Raw genomic sequence first — 24,214 nt, forward strand, 5'->3', positions numbered from 1 at the left:
AGTGCTATGGCTGACATTGTTGAAGGAGCTATTTGTACCTCCTCTGAACTCTTGTGTCATATGTCAATTGTTCAGGTTCACATACAGCTTGGAGCAGAGAGTGTACAATGTACTGTACTGTATGCTGGAATGAAGAAAGTGTACAAATATCTTCAACAACCAGCCGCTACAGTTTCGTTTCCTGCACCTCTCAAAAATAAACCTGAAAAAGTGTTTCCACATAGACGTCACAATGGTTTCTGATAGAAAAAACTGGTCTTGCAAATGCACCTTGGAGAAAGAAATTTGAAAGAAACTGTTGCCATCTCATCACAAATACCAGTCATAAGCAACACTTCAGCCCATGCCATAGACATCACACTGGAAGGCAACTGCAGAAGAACAGTTTGCCTTGGTCTAAAGATGTTACCAACTCTGAAGGAGAAGACTAAGATGAAGCATACTGTCAGGAAGGCTCAATCAAAGCAAGATGACCGTAAGACAGAAAAACACCCAGATGACAATATGACTGTTTACTTTGAGAATTGCTTAAATGATCTCACCGGGCCTCTCCATTGTACCATTTGTGAAATGGCTTCTTCTACACACAGAAGAGAAAGGGGAAGACCTAAACCTGCCTTATAAATAAATGCAATTTTGTCCTAGGTTCAGGAGTGTGAGACAGTGGCTGGTCAATGAAATCTAATTGTAATATACCAACAGCCATTATATTAATATATTGTTTTATTAGGCAACCAATTTTGATTTTTCAATCACATCACCTTCAGACCTGTCACATGAATGACACAAAGCACCACTCGTGCATGTATAAGATAAGGCACCAGCATTTGTATCTAGTTCCATAGATATCTGAACTACTTGAGCATGTGTGCTCTTTACACACTTGGCAGCAACTCCTACTCACTCCTGTCACATGCGTGAAGAGCACACATACTCATGAAGTTCAGATATCTAAGAAACTAAGAGTATTGGTGCCACGTGTAAAACATATACAAATGGTACCTGGTGTCATTCATGCAGCAGGCCTGAAGATGATGTGATTGGAACATTGAAACTGGTTGCCCAATAAAACAATATCAATCTAATAGCTGTTGATATATGTAATCTCCCCCTTCCTTTCTTAATTCCAGTTATTGTTCACAATAAGCAAAGTATTTTATGAAATATTTTAGAGGAGTGAAGATTACAATAAACTTTCTAGTTTATATAGCTTTTTGTGTAGAGTTGGCTCCAGTTCTTCTTGTCTAGGTGTCTGATTGTTGAAGCTGAAATTCCCACATTTTAGGTCCTCATGGTTGAATTTATCTAAATAAATCTGAAGATAGTTTTTTCAAGAATTTTTGTTGTTATGTTAATATATTTTGTCACATTTTAGTATATCGTACAGCCTTTTGAATTTCACATTAACAAAACTGAAATTACATTGTTCACCCAAAATACAAAAATACATCTGATCACATCAGAGACGTGTTTACTACTACTTCACTCTGCTGTAATAACCATAATCCAAAGGGTTTACAATTTTTCTCAACAAATGAATATCTACTAATTTTGATTATTATTTCATAAATGAATCCAAAAATAAATGTAACAAACAGTACTAGATTGCATAATTAGTAATAGAAATTCTAAGTGTGCCAAATAATTCGTAATTTCAAATTTAAAAAAAAAAAATAATAATAATTTTAACTGTACATTGAGAGCTAGTACTTATCAACTGTAACATCAAAAATAAGGTAATTCCATTTCATAAATTTTAGCTTGAAGTATAACATGTTGTGTATAAAATTATATGAAAGTTTTGAGAAGAGCAGCTGAGATAATATTGACCTGATCAAAATTCGAAAAATAATATTGGCATCAACAACTACTGTTGAGGAACAGTAAGATAGAGGGGGATGTCCCGTTACAATATCCCCCTCACATAATATGGAAACAATGTATTTACAATATTTTGTGACCTTCTAAAAAGTTTGCCAAACAGTGAACAAAATCATGCCAGAAAACAGAATACAGTTGTATAGAAGTATCTGATACATAACATATCACAGAAAATCTAAGAAAAATATCTACTATACAAGTCATAATCTATACATATATATGAGGACATGGCATTCAGATTTTCGGATCTGTGGAACATTCTGTCTCAGGACAGTTGATACAAAGCCAAAACTACAATATTACAACACTAAACTATAGAAATAAGTGCAGAGGCAGTGTAAATTACTAGAATTACAAATTGCAAGTTTACATCTATAAAGTCACACCTTCAAAATCATCAAAAGAGAAGAAAAAATATTTAGAGTGTAAGTGTAGGGTGAGTGAGCCAATTCAAAACACTCACAATGATGGCTACAGACCAGAAGAATAAACTCAATCAAAAGTAGGAGTGTAGCACAAAATCAATCAGCCACATAGACCAGAATATTTATAGATATGTTGACTCATGAAGGGAGAAAGTAATTAAAAACATTAGGGCCTATGCTTAAGATGTGGGGACTGAGCCATGAACCAAACCACACTAGCAGAAATGTTTTGTCACAACAAAATGAATAAAGTTCATAATCATATATCAGTAAGTTCAATCATATGTAACGAATAATAGACAGGGTGTATACGACCTGGGACAACCGGGAGATCCGGGAAAAACCCAGGAATTTTTTCATCCGGGAGAAAACCGGGAAAAACCCAGGAATTTTTTTATATTCCGGGAATTTTTCGTTGTTTCAGTTTTCAGTTAAATTTTTGTAATTTTGACTGCTAAGAACTGATCCTCTAACAAAGGATATTACTGTATCCCGCTACTGCAGGGTAATACTGCAGCATTAAAACATGAACGGGAGAAAAAAACGGAAATAAAACTTCAATTGCAAAGGAAATGCATCATATAAAATAACACAGTGCACATACAAGCATCTGCCAACAGCGAAATGTGCCAAAGGCTTTAGGAAGACTATGCAATGCTTCATAACAACAAATTGCCTCCATTGAGCGTGACGTCACAACTGTTTACATTAGATTCATTTAAGCAGTTACGAACGGGCTCATGCACGTGCGCAGTTGAGTCGCATATGAGTAATACCGTCTCCCGCTTCTGGCTAAATAAGTGTGGCTGTTGGCTGTGTAAGCAGCAGTAGCAGCAATCAGCCACATGGTACCCGGAAAAATTTTACTGGCATGCCCAAGATGCCAGATTCACACGAGCGCAGCAGGCCCGGATCTGGTGGGGGGGGGGGGGGGGGGGTGGCAAACCGAGGTATCTGAACTGGGTGGCAGTTTGGGGGGGGGGGGGGCAAATTCATATTCTTGAGAGAAAAAAAAAAAAAACCTTGTTTCACAAAGCACCTAGCGTCCAGCACACGTCGGTCTATCGATTGTTTGTATGATTTTGAAACTCACTTCTGCTGGTTTTTGAACATTTTTTTTTAACACGGTCTAAGTTGATTTTTGAATGAATTAGAAGCTGATTTTTGAATGTTTGCATAGTGTACGTGGTGTCTCTGCGCATCTAGAAATGAACTTTCCTACAGACAAAACGGTACGGGCCTATAGGAGCTGAGCGGAACAAAGCCTAACTGGTGAATGCCAACTGCTGCTTGTTTAGCGTTGCAAATTTTTACCGTTGTTATAATTACCAGCAAAATCCATAGATTCAGACTACCAGAGTGGAAATAAACAACTAACAGGAATAACAGGCAAGACAGATTAGTATTATCTTCATGGTGTATCCAAGAAAGTGAAATTCTGACAAAAAAATTTTTTGGCCAGATCACTACATGAGACAGGGCCAGTTGTAGTCCCTGGCTGGCAGCCTCTTAAGTTCCATTCTGGGAGTAGCGCGGAAAACGCATTGTACGAACACGTAATAAGGCCTAACCGGAGAGTAATTGCTGGATAACTAAACCGGTGGTTGTGGCAGGGTTAGTAAAGTAAACTGGAGAATGAGTTTTGACAGTAGTAGGAATAGTTACAGAATTAGTGATGACATGATTGTTTGTTAGAACGAAGAAGGAGAAGAAACTGGGACGTCACACAAATTATGGCAGAATATGACGATTCCAAATTTATACAAAAATTTCGTTCTACTACTTTTCGGTCTCATGCATGAGAAACTGGAGCATATGAATGAATGTGAAACTATTTCCTAACATAAAGCTTTTTCATTGTAGTAGGCCAAATAGGTATTTCGTATTGGCACTTCGTGAATTATATTGTCGTACTATAAAAATGATCATTATTGCCAAAACAGACTCGCTCATGTTGTGTGTGGTGCAATTGTTGTAATATTAGAAAGGCCTATTTTGTTTTATCTAGCACACAGTGACAAAATAGACGTAATCAGATTGAGTAACCACACCAGTCTTGGGTACTATTTGTATTAACAGCTTTATCAGTATTAGACGACATTTCGTTTTTTCATGTAGCAAAACATTTGACAAACTTCGATGAAGTAATAGTTCTTTTGCAGAAAGGAAAGCACGCCATGTAAACCTGTAGCAAGATTAGGGAGAAAAATTTGCTTGGACTTGAGGATTGAAGAAATGTGTACTGTCTTGCTTGTCTCCTATCTTTACTGGTTTTTCTGCATCCTATGTTTAATTTTATGTCACACAAAACAGCAAGTTATTAGCTAACAGGCAATAGTGTGCAGATTTTCTGAAGAGTTCTTGTTCTCCCAGTTACAAGTAATCCCATTAATTTACTTTATTTATGACAGCGAACCGAGTGTTCTGTACCGACAAGTTACAGAGTAACTGCAATATATGACCTGAAGATGGGCAGCTAGCCCGAAACCGGTAATTGAAAATAAAGAATAGCGATCGAAGACTGAAACGCCATATTTTATTTAACATCACTTGTTACAGAAGCAACACAAAATGCATTACAATTTTTCTTGAAAAATGAATTTCTGTTAAGTTCATTTACTATTTCATAAATGAACCCAGAAATAAATGTAGTAAACAGTACTAAATTGTGTAAATACTAATAGAAATTTTAAGTGTGCCAAATAATTCATAATTTCAAATGTTTGTAAAAAAAATAATTTTAACTGTGCATTGAGAGCTAGTACTTATTGATTGTAACATTGAAAATAAAGTAATTCCTTTTCAAAATTTTAGCTTAAAGTATAACATATTGTGTATAAAATTATATGGAAGTTTTCAGAAAAGGAGCTGAGATAATATTGACCTGTCCAAAATTCAAAAAAATAATAATGATATTGACAACTGCTATTGAGGAAAAGTAATGCTAGAATTATTACATTTTGCTTTATGGATGGCTCCTGTGCTCCAGTGGAAAATGAACGGGCTCAGAACAAGTGGAGGAACCAAAGCTGTTGGCGTGGGGGAGATCCCTGTGTGTGTGTGTGTGTGTGTGTGTGTGTGTGTGTGTGTGTGTCTACAGGAAAACACATTTTAACCCTTTTAGTGCCAAATACGATCTGATCGTGATCCAGATTTTCGGCGAAAAATGCCAGTAACGATCTGATCGTGATGCCTTTCTCATTCGCTAGGAAATACTAACAACTTTGCCTTCAAGCGCGGAAAAAATGAATGAGAAAGGCATCACGATCAGATCGTTACTGGCATTTTTCGCCAAAAATCTGGATCACGATCAGATCGTATTTGGCACTAAAAGGGTTAAACATACTGATGTCCCTGTGCTTGAGTGATCAGCCTCCATCGAACAGATGACCTCAGTCAGGACAGGACTAAAGGTGAATGACACTTACGACTCTGCTTCTGTTCTTCTTGGAAAAGCTATTCAGGCAGTTGCTATCACACTGCACATTTCATTTGAAGTTATACTGTGTAATGTGTATCTGCCATCTAATGAAGTTTCAAATACAGAGGCTCTTTCTGACCTGATTTCACAACCATTCTTGGTTGTAGGAGATTTTAATGCACATAATGTGCTGTGAGGGTGAGGCAGGGGTTGAATTCTTGAAATCCTCCTTGTGTCAGAAGAATTTTGCCTTCTTATTTCTGTTAATAGCACACATCAGCCTGCTATGGGGTCATTCTCCACCACAGCCCATATAGATGCTGCTCAGTGGGAAGTGCTTGATGACTTGCATTCGACTGACCACATCCCTGTCTTGTTACACCTCTCAGATAGAGCTGATCCTGAAAGAAATCCACCACAGTGGATGCTTAGCAGAGCAGACTGGATGCTACAGAAACAGCTAGCTATTTTTGAACACCAATACAGCATCCAAGACTGAGTGCATCACATTACCAGCATATTCCACCATGCCGCTGATGCATTTATCACAAAGTCCTCAGGCCAGTTTCAGAGGCAACACATCCCATGGTGGAACATCAAGTGTGTCTCCTTAATTAGGGCTAGACAGATGGCTTTGCAATACTTCAAATGCCACCCATCTGCTATCAACCTTGCAGCCTTTTCATTTACAAGGGAAAAAGCATGAAGGACAGTCAAAAAGAGCAAGAAGAGGCTATGAAGAGCATTTCTGGGCTTAATAAATCATTCCACTAGTTCTACAAAGGTATGGGACACCATAAAGAGGATATTTGCTGAATGTGTGTGAGCACCTATAAATACTATACTGAAGCTAGGATGTCTCCAGTCTGTATCTGGAAACAGCACAGACAATGACAGAGTACTTCAGTTTGATCACTGCCACCAAAAACCAGGATCTAGCTTTCTGCCACTTTCAGGAATTAATGGAGAGGAGTGGTTGGAATTTCCATTCCAACAAAATCGAGGACTACAGCTGTCCCTTTCCTATGTGAAAACTTAGGAGTTTACACCAGGTTCAAATCCCCTACAGCATATTACAGTACCCGACACAGGATTAAAAGTATATTTTTAATAAATTCGGTTAACTGGTAATAATCCTGAATCATGGAAGAAGACAATTTACTACCCCTTCTGAAACCAGGAAAGGATCTCACATTGCCCAATAGTTACATAAGTGCGACCCTCACAAGCTGTGTAGGAAAGACACTAGAACACACGGTCAACCAGAATCTGACTTAGGTCCCAGAATCATGGGAATTACTTAGTTGACATACGTGGAGGTATCGTTCTACTCTTGACAACCTCATCCTGCTGGAGGTGGAAATATAACTTATCTTCCCTACCCAGACAGCACCTCATATATATTTTTTTTAACTTGAGAGTGCCTACAACACTACTTGGAAACTTCACATCCTAGGACAGCTTCACAAATGTGACTTCAGTGAATGACCACCAATATTCATTCGGTCCTTCCTTTCCACCTTATGTCTTGTGTATCATGTCGGTGTTACTCTTTCTGAGCAGTTTGAACAAGAAAATGGTGTCCTTCAGTGATCTGTTTTAAGTGTGAGTCTGTTTGCTATTGCCATAAATGATATTATGTCAGTGGTTGAGTCTTCCATCTGATGTTCATTGTTTGTGGATGACTTTGCCATATTCTGCTCTTCATTCAACACTGCAATTAGATCTCATCAGCAGCAGTTAATGATAAGGTGCTTGGAGGAATGAGCAGATAGCACATGTTTTAAATTTTCCTCAGAGAAATGTGACTTAACTGAAATATATTGAGATTGAGAGACAGACCATCAAACATTTTAAATAATTTTTTTTTTTTTTTATCCTTTTGAAACCCTCGTACGTGGACTAAATTTCAGTCAAACATAAACTGAATGTTGTAGTTTCAGAATATATGAATATTTAAGAATTAATGACCAATTTGGATTTCAGTTAAGTCATTGTTTTGGAGAATGAGTTAGCTGTTCTTGTTGCCCTCTTAATCTGCCTATTCTTAAAATGAGGGGTAGTGTTCTCGATTTTAAAAGTTTGGTAAAGTTTCTTTGTCTCACATTTGATTGAAAGCTGACATGGTTGCCATATCTGAAGAATAAAAGGCTACAGGTCTAAAACCATTGAATTATTTTGAAATGCGTCAGCCAAGGATGATGGGAAGCAGACCAAACATGTCTGCTCCAGTATTACGAGGTGTTTGTGCGAGGAGCATACAGAACCAATCTGATTCTCAGCCTCTTGTGTTGAGGCTGGTGAGCCACTGTTCATCTTTCAGTGGCAGAATGCTTCTGATGCACTATATATGTGGCCTACTATCAACCCTACAGCCACCAGCATTCCATACCATTGTTTTCCCTCTAATGGACCGACTATTCAGAAACAGACCACGAGCAATGATGCCATTTGGGATTCGTGTGCGGCAGGATCTAGCAGCTCTTAATGTGGACCATGTTTCTGTACTACGAGGTTGGAGTTGTTCAATTCCTTGGTTAATAAAGATTCACAGAGTTCTTTTTGATATGTCAGCATACAAAAGGAATTATACCCCAGGCTATGTTTTTAAATCAATGTTTTACAGAATTTTATCTGGGCACTGTGAATGTATTCTGGTTTGCACTGTTGGGTCTAAGACAGGGAATTCCACTGTCTGTGTTGTGTCATTTCCAAAATATGTTCTCAAGGCTTGCTTGCCTCAAGCAATCACTGTATATGACAATTATATACATGCTTATTTGTGGTGTGGGGGATTGTAGCAGATCCAGTGTTATCATGCTACCAAATTCCTCAACTGCAACAACTCCCTAAGCGCCCTTTAGGCTACTTGTCACACGTACCCAGCAAAAATGTATATGCAGTTGATCAGTAGTATACTTTTTCACTTACAAAGGCAGTAGAAGGAGGTATCATTCTGCTGATTGCCAGGGCAAGAGGGAATTCAGGGTAATGAAGCAGCAGATGTAGCAGCTAAGAATACGTGTGTGGAAAATACAATTTCTGAGCATGCTGCCCATGTCTGTGCAGTTACTTCACCTGAGGCATAGGATCCTGCGTCTGTGGGAGGAGTAGTAGTTAGGGTTGGGGAACAACATGCTGCGGTCAGTGAAACAAACAACGTCTGTGGTGTTCCTCTTTCTGGCCAATGCAGTGAGAGGACGTACAGTTAACAGTCCTCCAGATAGGACAATGTCCTCTGATGTATGGATTTCTCCTCCAGCAGGAGGCAGAATACGCTAGTTTCTGGCTTGTGCTGTGTAGGTGTCTGTACATCACATTTTAACAGTGTGTGCTGTGTATCAGACTATAAGCGCTGCATCCAACTTACCAGCAGACCTGCCATCTATTTTAGGAGATGATGAATTGAATGTTGTTGGTGTTTGATGTCTGAACTTCACAGTAGTTTATTATATAATATGACTGGATAGGTAAAGAAATGTAGTCACCAAGTGGTGGCAGGAGAAGATACACACAAAAAGGTTTAACTTATGCAAGCTTTTGGAGCCTGAGTCTCCTCCTTCCGACATAATAGCTGAAGGGGAAGGAAGAAGGGTGAAAGGAAAGAACTGGAGAGATTTAGGAAAAGGGATACAGTTCAGAAAAGTCACCCAGAATCCCAGATCATGGGAGTCTTACCAGACGGGATTAGAAGGAAAGCCTGATTTTTGGGGACTGTACCAGATGAGATTTGAAAACCTGAGAGCTTAAAGGTGGAAGACAGGGTAATACACAAGACAGAGATTACTGCCAAAACATTGTGCATGAGTTCATAAGAGTGAAAAGGAAAGTGCATTGTATGTGACAGCGGTTGGAGGGGGAATGGCTAAAAATAGATGGGTCAGAGAATGAAAGAAGTGGAAAGCTAAAACGGAGTGAAGAAAGGAGTAGTTACTGTGAAGAAATGCTGAGACTGGAGGAATTAATGTAAATTAAGGCCATGTGGGTGGTGAGAACCAAGAATATGTTGTAACACTAGTTCCCACCTGTGGAAGGAATTTGGAGAAACTTGTGTCTGGGGGAAGAATCCAGATAGTGTGTGTGGTGAGATGGGCACCGGGGTTATGACTGTCATGTTGCAGAGCATACTCTGCAACAGTATATTGGTATGTCCAGTATACATCCTCTGTCTATGCCCTTTCATCCTAACTCATACTTGTATGATAGTCATGCTGATTTAAAAAGCTGAACAGTGTTTACATTACAGCTGGTTTGTGGTGTGTTGTTTCACAGGTGGCTCTCCCTTTGATAGTATATGTTTTGCTAGTTATAGAGCTGGTATGGATGGTGGTAGGAGGGTGCATAGGTCAAGTCTTGCAGTGGGGATGGTCACAGTTGTAGGAGCCATAGGGTACTGTGATGGGTGTAGAAAGAGCATAGGGCACCCCTCAAACTTATATCTACCTTAGATGATTAACACCTACAACCCATAGTACAAAGACTTCTTCCTGTATTAAAGATACCAACCATTTCCTAGATCATCTGAAATCCGTGCCTGTTCATTTCCCTCCATAAACCTTTCTTGTCACCATTGATGCCATCGCCCTCTGTACCAACATCCCCCACATTCATGGTCTGTCTGCTGCTAAACATTTCCTCAGTCAGTGCTCACTGATTCCAAGCCTAAGACATCCTTCATGTTCACCATAATCAACTTTACATTTGCCAACAATTACTTCATCTTTGAGGGGCAGACATACAAATGGATCAGGGGTATGGCTGTGGGAACCAGGATGCAACAACTGCAACAACTCCCTAAGTGCCCTTCAGGTTGTTTGTCACACGTACCCAACAAAAAAGTGTATGCAGTTGATCAGTGGTATACTTTTTCACTTACAGAGGCAGTAGAAGGAGGTATCATTCTGCTGATTACCAGGGCAAGAGGGAATTCAGGGTAATGAAGCAGCAGATGTAGCAGCTAAGTTGCTCCTACCCCTGTGACCATCCCCACTGCAAGCCTTGCCCTATGCATCCTCCTACCACCACCTATACCAGCCCTATAGCTGTCAAAACATATACCATCAAAGGGAGAGCCACCTGTGAAATGACACGTCATATAGCAGCTGTGCCAAACTTTTCATGGGTCGCTTGGAGGGGGCTTTCTTGGGATCGATAAGCTTTCAGCCCCTAGTTTGGTTTAGATACATTGGTGACATCTTTGCCATATGGATTCATGGTGAGGTTGACCTGTTAAAATTCCAGGAATCTCTAAATACATTTTCCCTGTTAAATTCCACATGGTTCTATTCCAAATTCCATGCCGCTTTTCTTGGTGTTGACCTCATCCTCACCGAAGGCCAGCTACACACTTCAGTCCACATTAAACCTACTAACAAACAACAGTACTTACGTTTTGACAGTTGCCATCCTTTCCATGTCAAACATTCCCTCCCATACGGCCTTGGCATTTGAGACAAACTTATTTGTTCAGATGCAGACTCTTTACAGCAATACGCCACCATTTTCACCTCAGTCTTCACTGAACATAATTACCTCACCAGCCCAGTTCAAAAGCACATTTCCCAGGCCATCACATCCAATCCTGGTACTGCTGATCCCTTCAAAAAGAACTTCAGGAGACACTTCTTGACACTCAGTATTATCACGCTCTTTCATGTATTAATCAGCTATTTCAACAAGGCCATGACTTCCTAAAATTATGCCTGAAATGAGATCCTTTGCGTCTTTAGGTTTTGCCCATCACACCTAGAATAGCTTTATGTCACCCTGCCAATCTCTGCAATATCCTTGTCAGACCCCATGATCCTTCTGTACCCATCTCCCTACCCAGTTGCTCCTACCCCTGTGACCATCCCCACTGCAAGCCTTGGCCTATGCACCCTCCTACCACCACCTATACCAGCCCTATAGCTGTCAAAACAAATACCATCAAAGGGAGACCCACCTGTGAAATGACACGTCATATAGCAGCTGTCATGTAAACACTTAAAAGCCTTTTACATCGACATGACTACCACTCAGGTGTCAGTCAGGATGAATGGGCATAGGCAGAGGGTGTATACCAGAAATACAAATATCATGCTGTAGAACATGCTGCACAACATGACGGTCATGACCTCGGTGCCTGTTTCACTGCACACACCATCTGGATTCTTTCCCCAGACACCTGTTTCTCTTAACTCTGCAGGTGGGATCTAGCACTACAACATGCCCTTGGTTCTTGCTATACACCTGGCCTTAATTTACACTAATTCCTTCGGTCTCAGCATTTCTTCACAGTAACTACTCCTGTCTTCACTCTATTTTAGTATTCTACATCTTTCATTGTCGACCTGTCTAGTTTTCCCTGTCCCCCCTCCCACCTCCGTTACATACAATGCTCTTAGCTTTTCACTCTTATTAACTCGTGCAAGATGTTTTAGCAGTAATCTCTGTCTTGGGAAGTACCCTGTCTTCCATCTTTAAGATCTTAGGTTTTCAAATATCATCTGGTGCAGTTCCTAACAATCAGTCTTTCCTTTTCATCCTGTCTGGTAAGTCTCCTCTGACCCAGGATTCTGGGTGACTTATCTGAACTGTATCCTTTTTCCTAAACCTCTCAAGTCCTTTTCCTTCTCTCCTCTTCTGCCAGAAGAGGGAGCCACTGGCTCTAAAAGCTTGCATAAGTTAAACATTTTTGTGCATGTTCTCCTGCTGCTGCTTGGTGAGTATATTTTTTTTTTTTTTTTTTACCTGTCCAATCACATTATATTGTCAAAAATTGATTATTTCAGTAGTTTATTAGATAGACAGTTTTAATATTTTTCCAAGGAGATTGCTTCACCTTGTATTTTCCCATTTATTAACTGGGCATAGTTCCCTGTTACATTATGTTAGCTTCTCTGTTGTTACTGTCTGTATATTTTAATCATAAACTGACTTTGGTCTGCTACCTGAAAGTGTGACTGTGAGGCAAGAGAGAGTGTAACAGGGTGGCTGAGTATTACATTTTATAATTTACCTTTTGGTGCATACTTTTCACTGCATACACCATATTTGTCTCTAATTAGTAGGGTAAGGGAGCTGATGAGCTCACTGTTCCTTTCTCAGGGCCATACAACACTTTGCATTTCTCCTCTACACATTTCTCCTCTACATATTCCTGCTTTGCCAGTTTGCACTTTCTGCCATTCTAACTTTTTTAGGTGTCTGTTTTCAGTTGCCACATTTTTTATATTTACTTGTTTATCTATTAAATTCAGTGTATCTTCTGGGCCTCATCTTTTTGCATGTTTGATTATCTGTTGCCTTCACTGTTTCATCCCTCAAACCTACCCATTTGTCATCTATTCTATTCTTTTCCCTGGTTTCAGCTAATTTTTGCCTAATGCCGCCCTTTAAAATGCTCACTCTTCTGGCTCTTTCAGCTTACTAAAGTTCCTCTCTTTCTTTTGATTCCTTACCTTTCTACGATTTTTCTTAATTTTATGTCACACAAAACAGCAAGTTATTAGCTAACAGGCAATAGTGTGCAGATTTTCTGAAGAGTTCTTGTTCTCCCAGTTACAAGTAATCCCATTAATTTGCTTTACTTATGACAGCGATCTATGCAAAATTTGAACTTCTGTCTTCTCTTCACCAGCTGAAGAAATGCAAGATTAGTCAGTCAGTCAACATTACCGATTTCCATGCTTTTACATGCCTGTGCTACAACATAAATTTATTATATATAATTTCATTTGAACCTGCTTTTTTGTGTGGTAATCTTGAAGTAAATGATATGTTCATTGAGTAATGAAAGTACATGTCTTTCAGAGGACCTGCTGGAGTTCGAGCTCAAGCCATGGATACTTCAGGGCAGCTTGTTGATGACTTTGTCTTTGACACTGGAGCAATAGGGGAGTTTGGTGAACGTATTCTCCATTGCCGGAATGCTCCTTCACCTGGAGCTACATCAAGTCTAGCCATTGCCATGATGATAGCAGACAAAGCCAAAGCTGTTTTTGATCTGTGATGACCACTGGGCAGCATTTCCTTTAGTACAGTCTTTTTAAGCCTGCACAAATGGTTATTTGTTAATATTATTGTATGCAAATATTTTTATATTTATATGTTGAAGACTACAGTATTTATTCATCTGACTGTGTTACATTTGTTGCAACTGTGCTGTTGATTGGTTAAGCATTATTAACGAGTATGTACTTCGTACCTACAGTGCCTCTCTCATGAACTTATTTGTTGACTGCTTTATGTTTTACATATTGAGACATATGCATTTAATCACATGTATATTCAAAGTATTTTGATATTAAAAATTTGTTCTTGAGTGTTATGTTATCCTACAGTGCTAATAACTAGATAGTCTACACAGTAATTATACTAAAGCAAATATCCTTGTTTAAAATTTGTAGTTATGCATTTTTGGATGAACATTATTATTGTTGCTGCAGGTCCCAGGCACTGTGTCAGATAGAGTCACTGAAACTTCAAAAAATTTTGATTGAGTACTCCTTCAACATCATTAGCTGATGCTGCTGACAGTTGATGCAGTCCTTGAGATGGGTGCAAAGTATCATGATAAATCAAAGTTTGCAGGTGCCAATCTACAGCCCCTAGTGCTGGCACTTGGATACAGCACATGATTAAATTTGGCCATTGGATAGACCACCACATTTTAATATGCACATGGTCACCTCCTTATTCCTCCCGTTACATCACACTCTGTATTTGATACAATTGCGGAATACTCAGCGCACATCCCATGCCTTGCCATTGTATTATACCATTCTCTTACTTAAATTATCAATTGCAAAAATGCAAACACTTTCTCTGCCCTAACTACATGTGGTGTCAACAGTGCTTTATTTTTTATCATTGCTCCCAGTCCCAAATAGTGTAAGAACTTTGACCGATGTTGAGATTTTCCAAACTCTCAAAGATTTCAAGAATACTGTGTCATATGAAGCCCATGTTGTCCTTCGCAGAACCCAGGAAAGGTCAGACACATGTGAAAGGATGAAAAGCGCATTTACCTTCATATTTTTTAAGGATACTACCAATACTGGATAAAATAGTGCTGCTGTAGGGAAAGGATTAGTCTCTTCAAATCATTTGTTTGTTAAAGGTGATCTCCATATTTCACTCGCTCAGCTTGAGTTGCTTACATGATCAGGATTCAGGGTATCTGTTGTGACAAAAAATTGACCGTAAGTAACTGATCTCTACTCATAAATGTTACGGATGTGAAATGGCTCAGGTTCTGTGTATGAGTATCATCAATACTTTGTTGAAATGAGATTGATGATTGTTTGAATAAATGCTATAATTGAAACATTCATCTTGTTTTCCACACTTAGAGGATAAAAGTTGTGGGATAGTGATATAGATACAGATGGCGGTAGTATTGTGTACACAAGATATAAAAGGGTAGTGCATTGATGGAGCTGTCATTTGTACTCAGGCGATTCATGCGAAAAGGTTTGAATTTTGATTATGGCCGCACAGTGGAAATTAAAAGACTCTGAATGTGGAATGGTAGTTGGAGCTCAATGCATGGGACATGGCATTTCGGAAATTGTTAGGAAATTTAATATTCCGTGATCCACACAAGTGTGTGGTGAGAATACCACGTTGCAGGTGTTACCTCTCACCATGCTCAACACTGTGGTCAGCAGCTTTCACTTAATGACCAAGATCAGTGGCGTTTGCATAGAGTTGCCAGGGCTAACAGACAAGCAGCACTATGTGAAATAACTACAGAAATAAATGTGGGACATATGACAAATGTATCCACTAGACAGTGCGCCAATATTTGGCATTAATAAGCTGTGGCAGAAGATGACCAATGCAAGTACCTTTGCTGAGAGCACAACATTGCCTGCAGCGCCTGTCCTGGGGTCGTGACTATATTGTTTGGCCTGTAGGTGACTGGAAAACCATGGTGTGGTCAGACGAGTCCAAATTTCAGTTGGCAAGAGCTGATGGTAGCATTGTGGACGTCGAGTTCCCAGACAACAATGGGATTTTTATGGATGACAGTGCGTCACATCAGCAGGCAACAACTGGTCGCGATTGCTCTGAAGAACATTCTGGGCAATTCAAGCAAATGGTTTGGCCACACAGATCGTCCAGTATGAATTCCATTGAAGATTTGTGGGACTCAATTGAGAGGACAGTTTATGCACAAAACCGTGCAACTGTTTCGCAATTATGGACAAATATAGAGGCAGCATGGCTCAATATTTCTGCAGGGGACTTCCAGTGACTTGTTGAGTCCATGCCACATCTAGTTGGTGCACTACAGCGGACAGATGGCAGTCTGGCACAGTATTAGGCTGTATCCCACGACTCATCACTTCAATGTAAGTAAAAATGCATCCAGAAAGGCCTGAGTTGCACATAAAGGTCTACTATGCTAGGAAAACTTCTGATAATGAGGTATTCAGAGGTACCATGGAACTTATAAATAGATGCATTCGCAATTTCTGCTGATTGTTGGAATATTGTGGAAGCAAGACAACTTCAAAGCTATGTACGGTTCATTTTTTTTTTCCTTTCAATATGAGTAACTAACTGCAAATTAAATGTATTGTTGGTTTATGTGGTAAAATTTCATGTGAAACATTTGTTCTTTGTTCACCAATTATGTATTAGGGAATGGTTGCCAACTAACTTGTCATATACCAATCACATATAGATGCAGAGTACATAAATTAATAAAAGAAACACCCATTACACTTATTTTTCTGCTACCAAACATGCTTTTCTTTTATTCATATTTTACTCGATGCATTTTGGGAAATGATTCCCATTTTCAAGTGGTTTTTCTCTTTGTACTATGTCATCTTTAAGTAAAAATGGCATAGCACAAAGAGAGAACATACTTGAAAATGGAAATCATTTTCCAAAAAAGTGTCATGTAAAATATGAATAAAAGAAAACCATGACTATTAGACGAAAAGTTATTTATAAACAAACCCATTCTTTTCAAAGTTACAGGCTTTCACAAAACCATTTATAATGGACAAAATCAAACAGTCATTTTATATGCAACAAGGACCAGCCCCTATTTAAACAGATACGTTCTAACAGACTGTCTGTATCATATGTGGTAACAATATATTGATAATAATAATAATAATAATAATAGTAATAATTGTGGTGTCACCGCCAGACACCACACTTGCTAGGTGGTAGCCTTTAAATCGGCCGCGGTCTGTTAGTATACGTCGGACCCGCGTGTCACCACTATCAGTGATTGCAGACCGAGCGCCGCCACACGACAGGTCTAGTAGAGACTTCACTGACAAATTACGCTCTCATTTGCCGAGACGATAGTTAGCATAGCCTTCAGCTACGTCATTTGCTACGACCTAGCAAGGCGCCATTACCAGTTACTATTGATGCTGTAAAACATGTACCGTCAAGAGCGATGTTCACCAATTGTGGATTAAAGTTAAGTATTCCAGCAGCTACGTACGTTTTTTGCTAGTCTAATTTCCGTGACCTGTTTCAGACCTCACGCCAGCCTGCGTGAGCTAAAACGCGTGCCTTTCGGCTTCCTCTCATAGTGGGTTGGCTCTCTTGCCAATCCACAACAATAATAATAATAATAATTTTTTTACTCAACATCAGATGATGCATTGATTATTTTTCTGAATTTGTCAGTTCATACCATTTATTAACTGGTCTTTGTCATTCACCATCCATGCCTGGACAGACTGTGTCAAAGTTACAATCAAGTGATTTACAATATAATGAATTACAGAATAACATCTAAACTTTATACAGGTAATGTATATAGATATGTCGTGTTCACTGTGTCCATTCGCTTTCTTCACAGTCAAAAGAATTTTTGGTCCGAGTATAGTGGGCATTGTTTAGGGGCTTCAGCAATTTGTTTCTTGACGTTGCCCAGCAGCAGGGTCTGCAATTCAACAGGTAGTTTGTTGAACATCCTCACAGCAATCACCGGAAAACTGTCTCTTGTTTTGGACAGTCGGCAGATTGGTAAATTTATGTCTTCTTTGCTGTGAGTGTTATGTTTATTGATTTGTTATGCCTCTTGCTGTAGGTGTCTAGGTTTTCCCTTATGTGGATGAGACATGATAATACATAGTGGCTATAAACAGTCATTATTCCCAATGTTCTGAATAACAGTCTGCAGTGTCCCTGGCTGCTGCTCGATGTAATAATTCTTATTGCCTTCTTTTGCAATAGCAGCATGTCCTTGCAGCCTGCCGAATGACCCCATAGCTGTAATCCATACAAAATGTGGTTATGGAACAAAGCATAGTAGACAATCATCAGAAACTGGTCTGTAATCACTTTTTTAATCTTTAGGAGAGAATTTCTTGCATACATTCTAACAAATAAATATGTGTATTTACTTTTTTTTTTTAATTTTTGCAGCAAACAGTGACATGGCAAGACAGGTTTATAAGTAATTTAGTTATAGGTGAGCCTTGATTTGAAGGTAGAGAGCATTTCATGTAAGGAACTAAGAATTATTTGAGATTTGTTATTTAAGAAATGACTGAACAAAGCTGGGTGATAAGGTGTTTATATTAAATGAATCTAAACACACATAAAGCCTACTTAAAATTGCCTTTATTCTGCACAAAACAAAGATACTCACTAGATGAGCAGTGTGGATTAGCAATGAATATTCTTTTTGGTCTTGTTTTAAATTTCATGGTGGCGAGTGATGTGACTCAACTTGGTAAAGTATTGGCAAGCCTCAGTCCCACATACAGTTTGTTTCTTCGATAAAATGCAGTTCTGTGGCTTATGAGATGAAAGTAGACCAGAAGTGTTAGTCTTGCAGATATCTTGGTTTGTATTCTGACCAGCTGTGTGTGATGTATATTGCCACAAAAGTATTTGAAACAAGCACAGGTGAAACAGAAAAGTGCGACACAAAAATTGCGTGTGTACCTAGTATGTCATTTTAGGAAGATCCGCAAAAAAAAAAAAAAAAAAAAAAAAAGTAACTCAGATTCTTGCCACTGGCAGAAGCATGCAGTAAAAGGAATAATTTGTGTGAAGTGCAGAACTGTGTATCATTTTAGCACTTCAAATTAGAAGATATGGATTTGTTCATGATGTATCAGTGGCGGCTCGCTCACAAACAAAATGAAAAATACTGTAAAGACGACGTAATTGTGGTGCTTTTAAGTAAAATATGCATGTTAAGCTGTAGATTTGATGAACTAGAGAAGAAATGCAGTTAATGTGGGAAACATTTCTGCACTGAAGTGTCTATAAATGCTCGATTTTGAGACAGCTTAAATTGTAGTAGTAGTACCAGTTGTGAGAACCCACTTACAGGTGTCAATGCTACAACTGTGGAAAAATGTGAAGTGAAGAATTTTGCACAAATTTGTAAACACAAGTAAGAACTTTCTCAATAATGTAAACTACAGAAACAGCTGTGTATTCTGGCAGCTATTGATGCAGTCTTCTTGCATAATGAGTTCAATGTGAATTCACGTGGCAGTGTTAAACGTGGGGCACCCATGCGTGAAGTTATCAAAAACATTGAGCGGGACAGTTTATTGTGTTGATTGGAGGTGGAAACAATGATTATAGTAATGAACTGGTGACTGCAGTCTGTAACCTAAGGCAAGTTCTTCATTCTTCAAGAAAGGACATCGTAATTGTAACAGGGATACATGCAGACACATTCTCATTCCTACTTCCTATGTAAAGTTTGAAATTAAAAAGGCAAACAGATGGTCCCATATGATCTGCAAATTGTACTCAAATGCCCATTTCATTAGTGTGGATATTATGCAAAAGTATATGAATAGTAGAATCCATCTGAACAAAGTTCCAAGAGACTACTCAGTGGAAAAATCACTGAAACATTAGAAAAACTCACCCTGCAAGGTAATAATCTGTACAAACCAGCCTTCCAGTGGTGTGTCCTGAAACAGCAGAGCAGCCATCAGCATTAGTGAACTACCATTCTGAAAGCAGTGGTATAGAAAATACAACCTCAGCTGACGTGACAACAGAAACAAAAATAGGCAAAAGTAGTGGGTGTACTTCCAATAGTGAAGCCAACAGGAGCAGCATCAGTTCCAGTCTCAACAAACAACTGAGCAGCCATCAACATCAGAAATACCAGACCAGGCATGAGCAGTAACTACAAAAGCTACATATTCACCATCACCTACAGCAATACCAGCAAAAGTATAGAAGACATTCGTTTTAGAAGAAATATGGTCAAACACTGTGCACAGGCAAAAAATAATGCTGCATGCCAGTTTGAATTTTTTTAGTTGCAGGCAGAAGGAAAGGGGATCACGAGACAAGTAATATGTGTAAAAATAATACTTTAAGTGACATAATTAATAATTTACACGCTGATGCAATGGTGACACCTCTGTGTTACAAAATACTACACAAAAAAAGTTCAGGTAAAGAAACATTCAATTTGAGGTTTATCGACCAGAATTTTAGAAGTCTACAAAATAAGCACAATGATTAGGAAACCATAGCATGTTTTAATAAGTCAGATGTATTAGTTATCACTGAGCACTGGTGTCCTGGAGAAAAAATTCTCACTATGCACCCATTAACAATGAATCTTTGCTCATCTTTCATCTGGGAGATCAAGCTTGGTGGTGGTGTTTCAGTATTTGCAAAAAGTTGTAGTAATTGCTGTGCTATAAATGTAAGTGTTGTGTCATTGAACTGCCTGTTATAAACTATAGGTGGGAAAGATAATATATTATAATTGTGGGTATTGTATATACAGACATCCATGTGCAAGTACAGATATTTTTCTAACTAATCTCTATCAACTACTTGTAAAGACAGATAAATACTCTCTTTACCTCACCAATGATACAAAAAACACAGTAAAGGCATCACAAAACTCTTTAAGTCTGTGAAATATGATGGGCTAAATAAGAAAATCCTATTATACGGCAAACATATCTGGACCCCTTTCCACTGCAATTAATAGCACTTTTCAAAGTTTTCCTGACCCTTCGAAAATAGCCCAAGTAACCCCAGTTTTCAAGAAAGGAAACATATTGAAAGTAGATAGCTATAGACCACTCTCTATCTTGCGCCTCTTCTAAAAGAGCAAAGAAAAGGTAATATCCAGTAGAAATACCACATTTTTAACAAGTTGACTTCCACGAGGCCAGCGACCATGCAGCAGAGGCGCCTGCAGTGGCTGCGTCTGACATCACAGCAGTCAAGATGTTAAATAAACGTAATCTAATATTTGAGGAACAGTGGTTTCATTAAAGACAAATCAAGTGTGATAACTGCTGTTCAGTTTATTGATGATGTAATTACTGCCATCAAGAACAAGGAATGTGTTAGACATATTGTTTGATCTTTAAAAGGCATTTGAGTGTGTCAGTATAACACTCCTAGAAAAGCTATCAGAAATGGGATCAGAGGCATTGTTTGTGATCTAATAAAAGCTTACATAATTAAGAAATGCAATTTGTGCTATTAAGAGTTAGCCCACTCAATGAAGACCAAATAGGGGAAATTTTTGTGCAGTAGTTGGAGGAGGTGTCGTGTGCAATATACTAAAAATCCTGACTGGTGGGGTGGAGTGGCATTTGAAAGGTCAACAACTGCAATGTCTAGTGAAATGTTTCCCTATATAACATTAAACTACATTTAATTACTACATAAAAGGTCCTATTCATTTTTTCTTTAGGACTACATTGCAGGGGGTGGAAAAATCACATATTATTAAAAATAGTATTTTAATAGTATAAAATTAATGTTTACTGTTAAATGAAGTAGGTTAGGAACAAATGTTAAATGTGTGTACCACATCTAACTCTAAGGGATAATTTGTGTTGCAGGATGTAAAGGGTGGATGGGAAGGGAGCAAAGTGTAGAAGCTTGAGGGAAGGTACGCTGCCAGATGGTGATCATGCACTTCCCTCTTTCCATCTCTTTCAAGAGATTCGATGTAAGTGATGCAAAGCTACTTGATTATGTCTGATCACACACTGAACCCACTGACGCTGTACTGTCTCACTGAAGCTGTACTGTCTAAATGTGGATGGAAACCAGTATTACCAGATGAACTCGAAAAAAATATAATTGAAAATTTGCTAATGATGGAGAAGAAATATTTTGTTTGCACAAGGAATGATGTTAAGAGGCTTGAATGTCAGCTGGGTGAACTGAATATTATTTCAAGTCTGTTTTTTATCGTGAAAGAAGTTGCAGATAAAGACATTCAAACGCTTCATGCAAAGACATGGTCACAAATTATTCCTTTGTACTCTGACTGGTACATCTGTTGCTACTGTCAAGGGCTTCAATAGAGAAAGGGAGTGAAATTCTTTGATCTCTATGAAGAAGCATTAGAAGCTCATAACTGCCCTCCTTCACGTATTTTTAACTGGGATGAAGTGGAATTATCTGTAGTCCAGGGCAAGCTGCCCATAATCCTTGCTTTGAATGATACGTGACAAATAGGGTCAATGACATCTCCTGAGAGGGGCTTCTTAATTACAACTGTAGTCTCAATGAGTCTGAGTGGCATATTTATCCTTCCTCTTATGATATTACCATGACTTCAGTCATTTTCTGGCAAGATGGGCTTATCTAGGACATATTTTCTGATGCCAGTAGTCTGGGTGGATTAGTTCTGAAGCTTTTTTGGACTAATTTGATCACTTCACTTTCATTGCATAACCTTCAGTTCTCCTCATTTTGAATGGCCACTTCAGCCCTACTAGAAATCTTCATCTGATGAATGGAGCTCAGAAATCTCATGTCAGCATATTTACCTACCACAACATATCTCCTCTGAAAGGGCACGGCCGACTTCCTTCCCTAAACCGATGAGACCGATGACCACGCTGTCTGGTCTCCTTCCCCAAACAACCAACCAACCACAACATATCACTCTCAAGCTCCAGCCCCTTGCCATTAAGACATTACTACAGTGAGGAAATTGGGGATTGTCAATTGCAAAATAAAAATGTGGTAACATATTATGAGGTTTCTGAGCTGTTTGGTAGAGCATATTTGAAGGTTCAGACAGGTCAGATAGCTATGAATGGGTTCAAGGCTATGGAACTAAATTCTGTAAATGAATAATCTTCCAGGATTTTGATCCTGATTCGATCAAAGGAGAGGAAGAAAGTATCCGAGCTCTGCAGTATGCTGAACCAATTACTACAATTGGAAATTCTTGATTCTCCAGCTACATCTGAAGCAATGCATCTAGGTCGGTATCCATCCCTCCCTCAAAAACAAATAACTTGAATGTCTCTTCATCTGATTCCATTCAGCATTCAACTTCATTTCTTGTAACAACCACATCCCTGTGAATAAAGCCCAACAGAAAGTTCCAGGAACTTGGAAAAGTTGTATCACTGCTGAAGACATATCACCAGTCCCTACTTTGAAGAATGCAGTATCAAAATGTGGGAGACCCAAAGCCCAGAAGGTTCAATAACAGGCAGCATCTGGAGGAATCCATTAATAAGGGAACTAAACACAAGCTGCTTGAAGAGCTCACTACAGATAGCGCGAACAGTGGTGTGCTAACTATGTCCACAATGGCGATAAAATGGCTCAAGATCCAACATGTGCCTATTGCTCAGGAAAATTCTTTGATGATTTACAAAGTGAAAGGTGGATGAAAAGAACTATCTGTGAAAAATGGTACTATGCCAATTGTGCAGATCATTTAGTCCACAATTTGTGTGTGATATCTGTTAGAAACTGATGGAAAAAATATGTAACTACTTTTTGATATGAATCCAATTAAGCACACATTTTCACTTACAAATAATGATGATTTTATTATCTGACATCATCTTCTGTCCTTTCAGAGCTGATAATGTTTCCATTTTGTTCTGGCAGCCTATACAGAAAATACTCAAACAAATGGTCCAATATCCTTTACAAAATGTGCAGGACCTCCAAAGAGTATTTTAACAGAAAGTAATGCAAGTTATAACTCTGTTTAAAAGGTTAAATTTCAAAAATCAATATGGTGATCAAAAATTCCCACACTTATTCTTCTATTAATGAAATTGCCATGTAATACACTGAATATTAATTAGTGCAAGTAGAAGTGGAATTTTAAGTGTCTTAAACAGGCAAGGCTCTTTCTGATTCAACTATCCTTGCACAACTCACAATACATTGTCATATCTTCAGTTATGCTAGTACCTACTTTTCCAAGCATTGAATATGAAAGGCAAGGTTCAGAATTTGAGTCTCACTGCAGTATATATTCTGCAGTGATGATTCAAAACAGCACACATTCTACTGAAGAGGAAAAGATCAGTTATGGAAGCAAGCCCTGGGTTGTGGCTAAGCTATTTCCCCTTTACATTCTTTCTTCTCAAAGTGCTAGTCTAGAAAAGTGTGCAGGTCAGAGCCTATAAAATTTGGAAATAGCGGAGGGGTAGTGACAGAACTGTCACTATGAAGACAGTTGCACATGCCTGGATAGTTCAGTAGATAAAAGCATTCATTCACAAAAAGCAAGGTTTCGTCT

General features: G+C 38.7%; 1 protein-coding gene across 1 annotated transcript in view; it reads left to right on the plus strand.

Moving 5' to 3' along the window:
- The window catches only part of LOC124619714 (L-2-hydroxyglutarate dehydrogenase, mitochondrial), a 98,901-nt gene extending 84,863 nt beyond the window's left edge, over positions 1 to 14,038 (plus strand). The window contains exon 7 of the mRNA XM_047146274.1: positions 13,522 to 14,038. Coding sequence (XP_047002230.1) covers positions 13,522 to 13,720 — 199 coding nt within the window. The 3' untranslated portion in view covers positions 13,721 to 14,038. The remainder of the gene's footprint in view (positions 1 to 13,521) is intronic.
- The last annotated feature ends 10,176 nt before the right edge of the window (positions 14,039 to 24,214 follow it).

Source organism: Schistocerca americana, chromosome 6 (assembly GCF_021461395.2).
Source record: "Schistocerca americana isolate TAMUIC-IGC-003095 chromosome 6, iqSchAmer2.1, whole genome shotgun sequence".
NCBI classification, from domain to species: domain Eukaryota; kingdom Metazoa; phylum Arthropoda; class Insecta; order Orthoptera; family Acrididae; genus Schistocerca; species Schistocerca americana.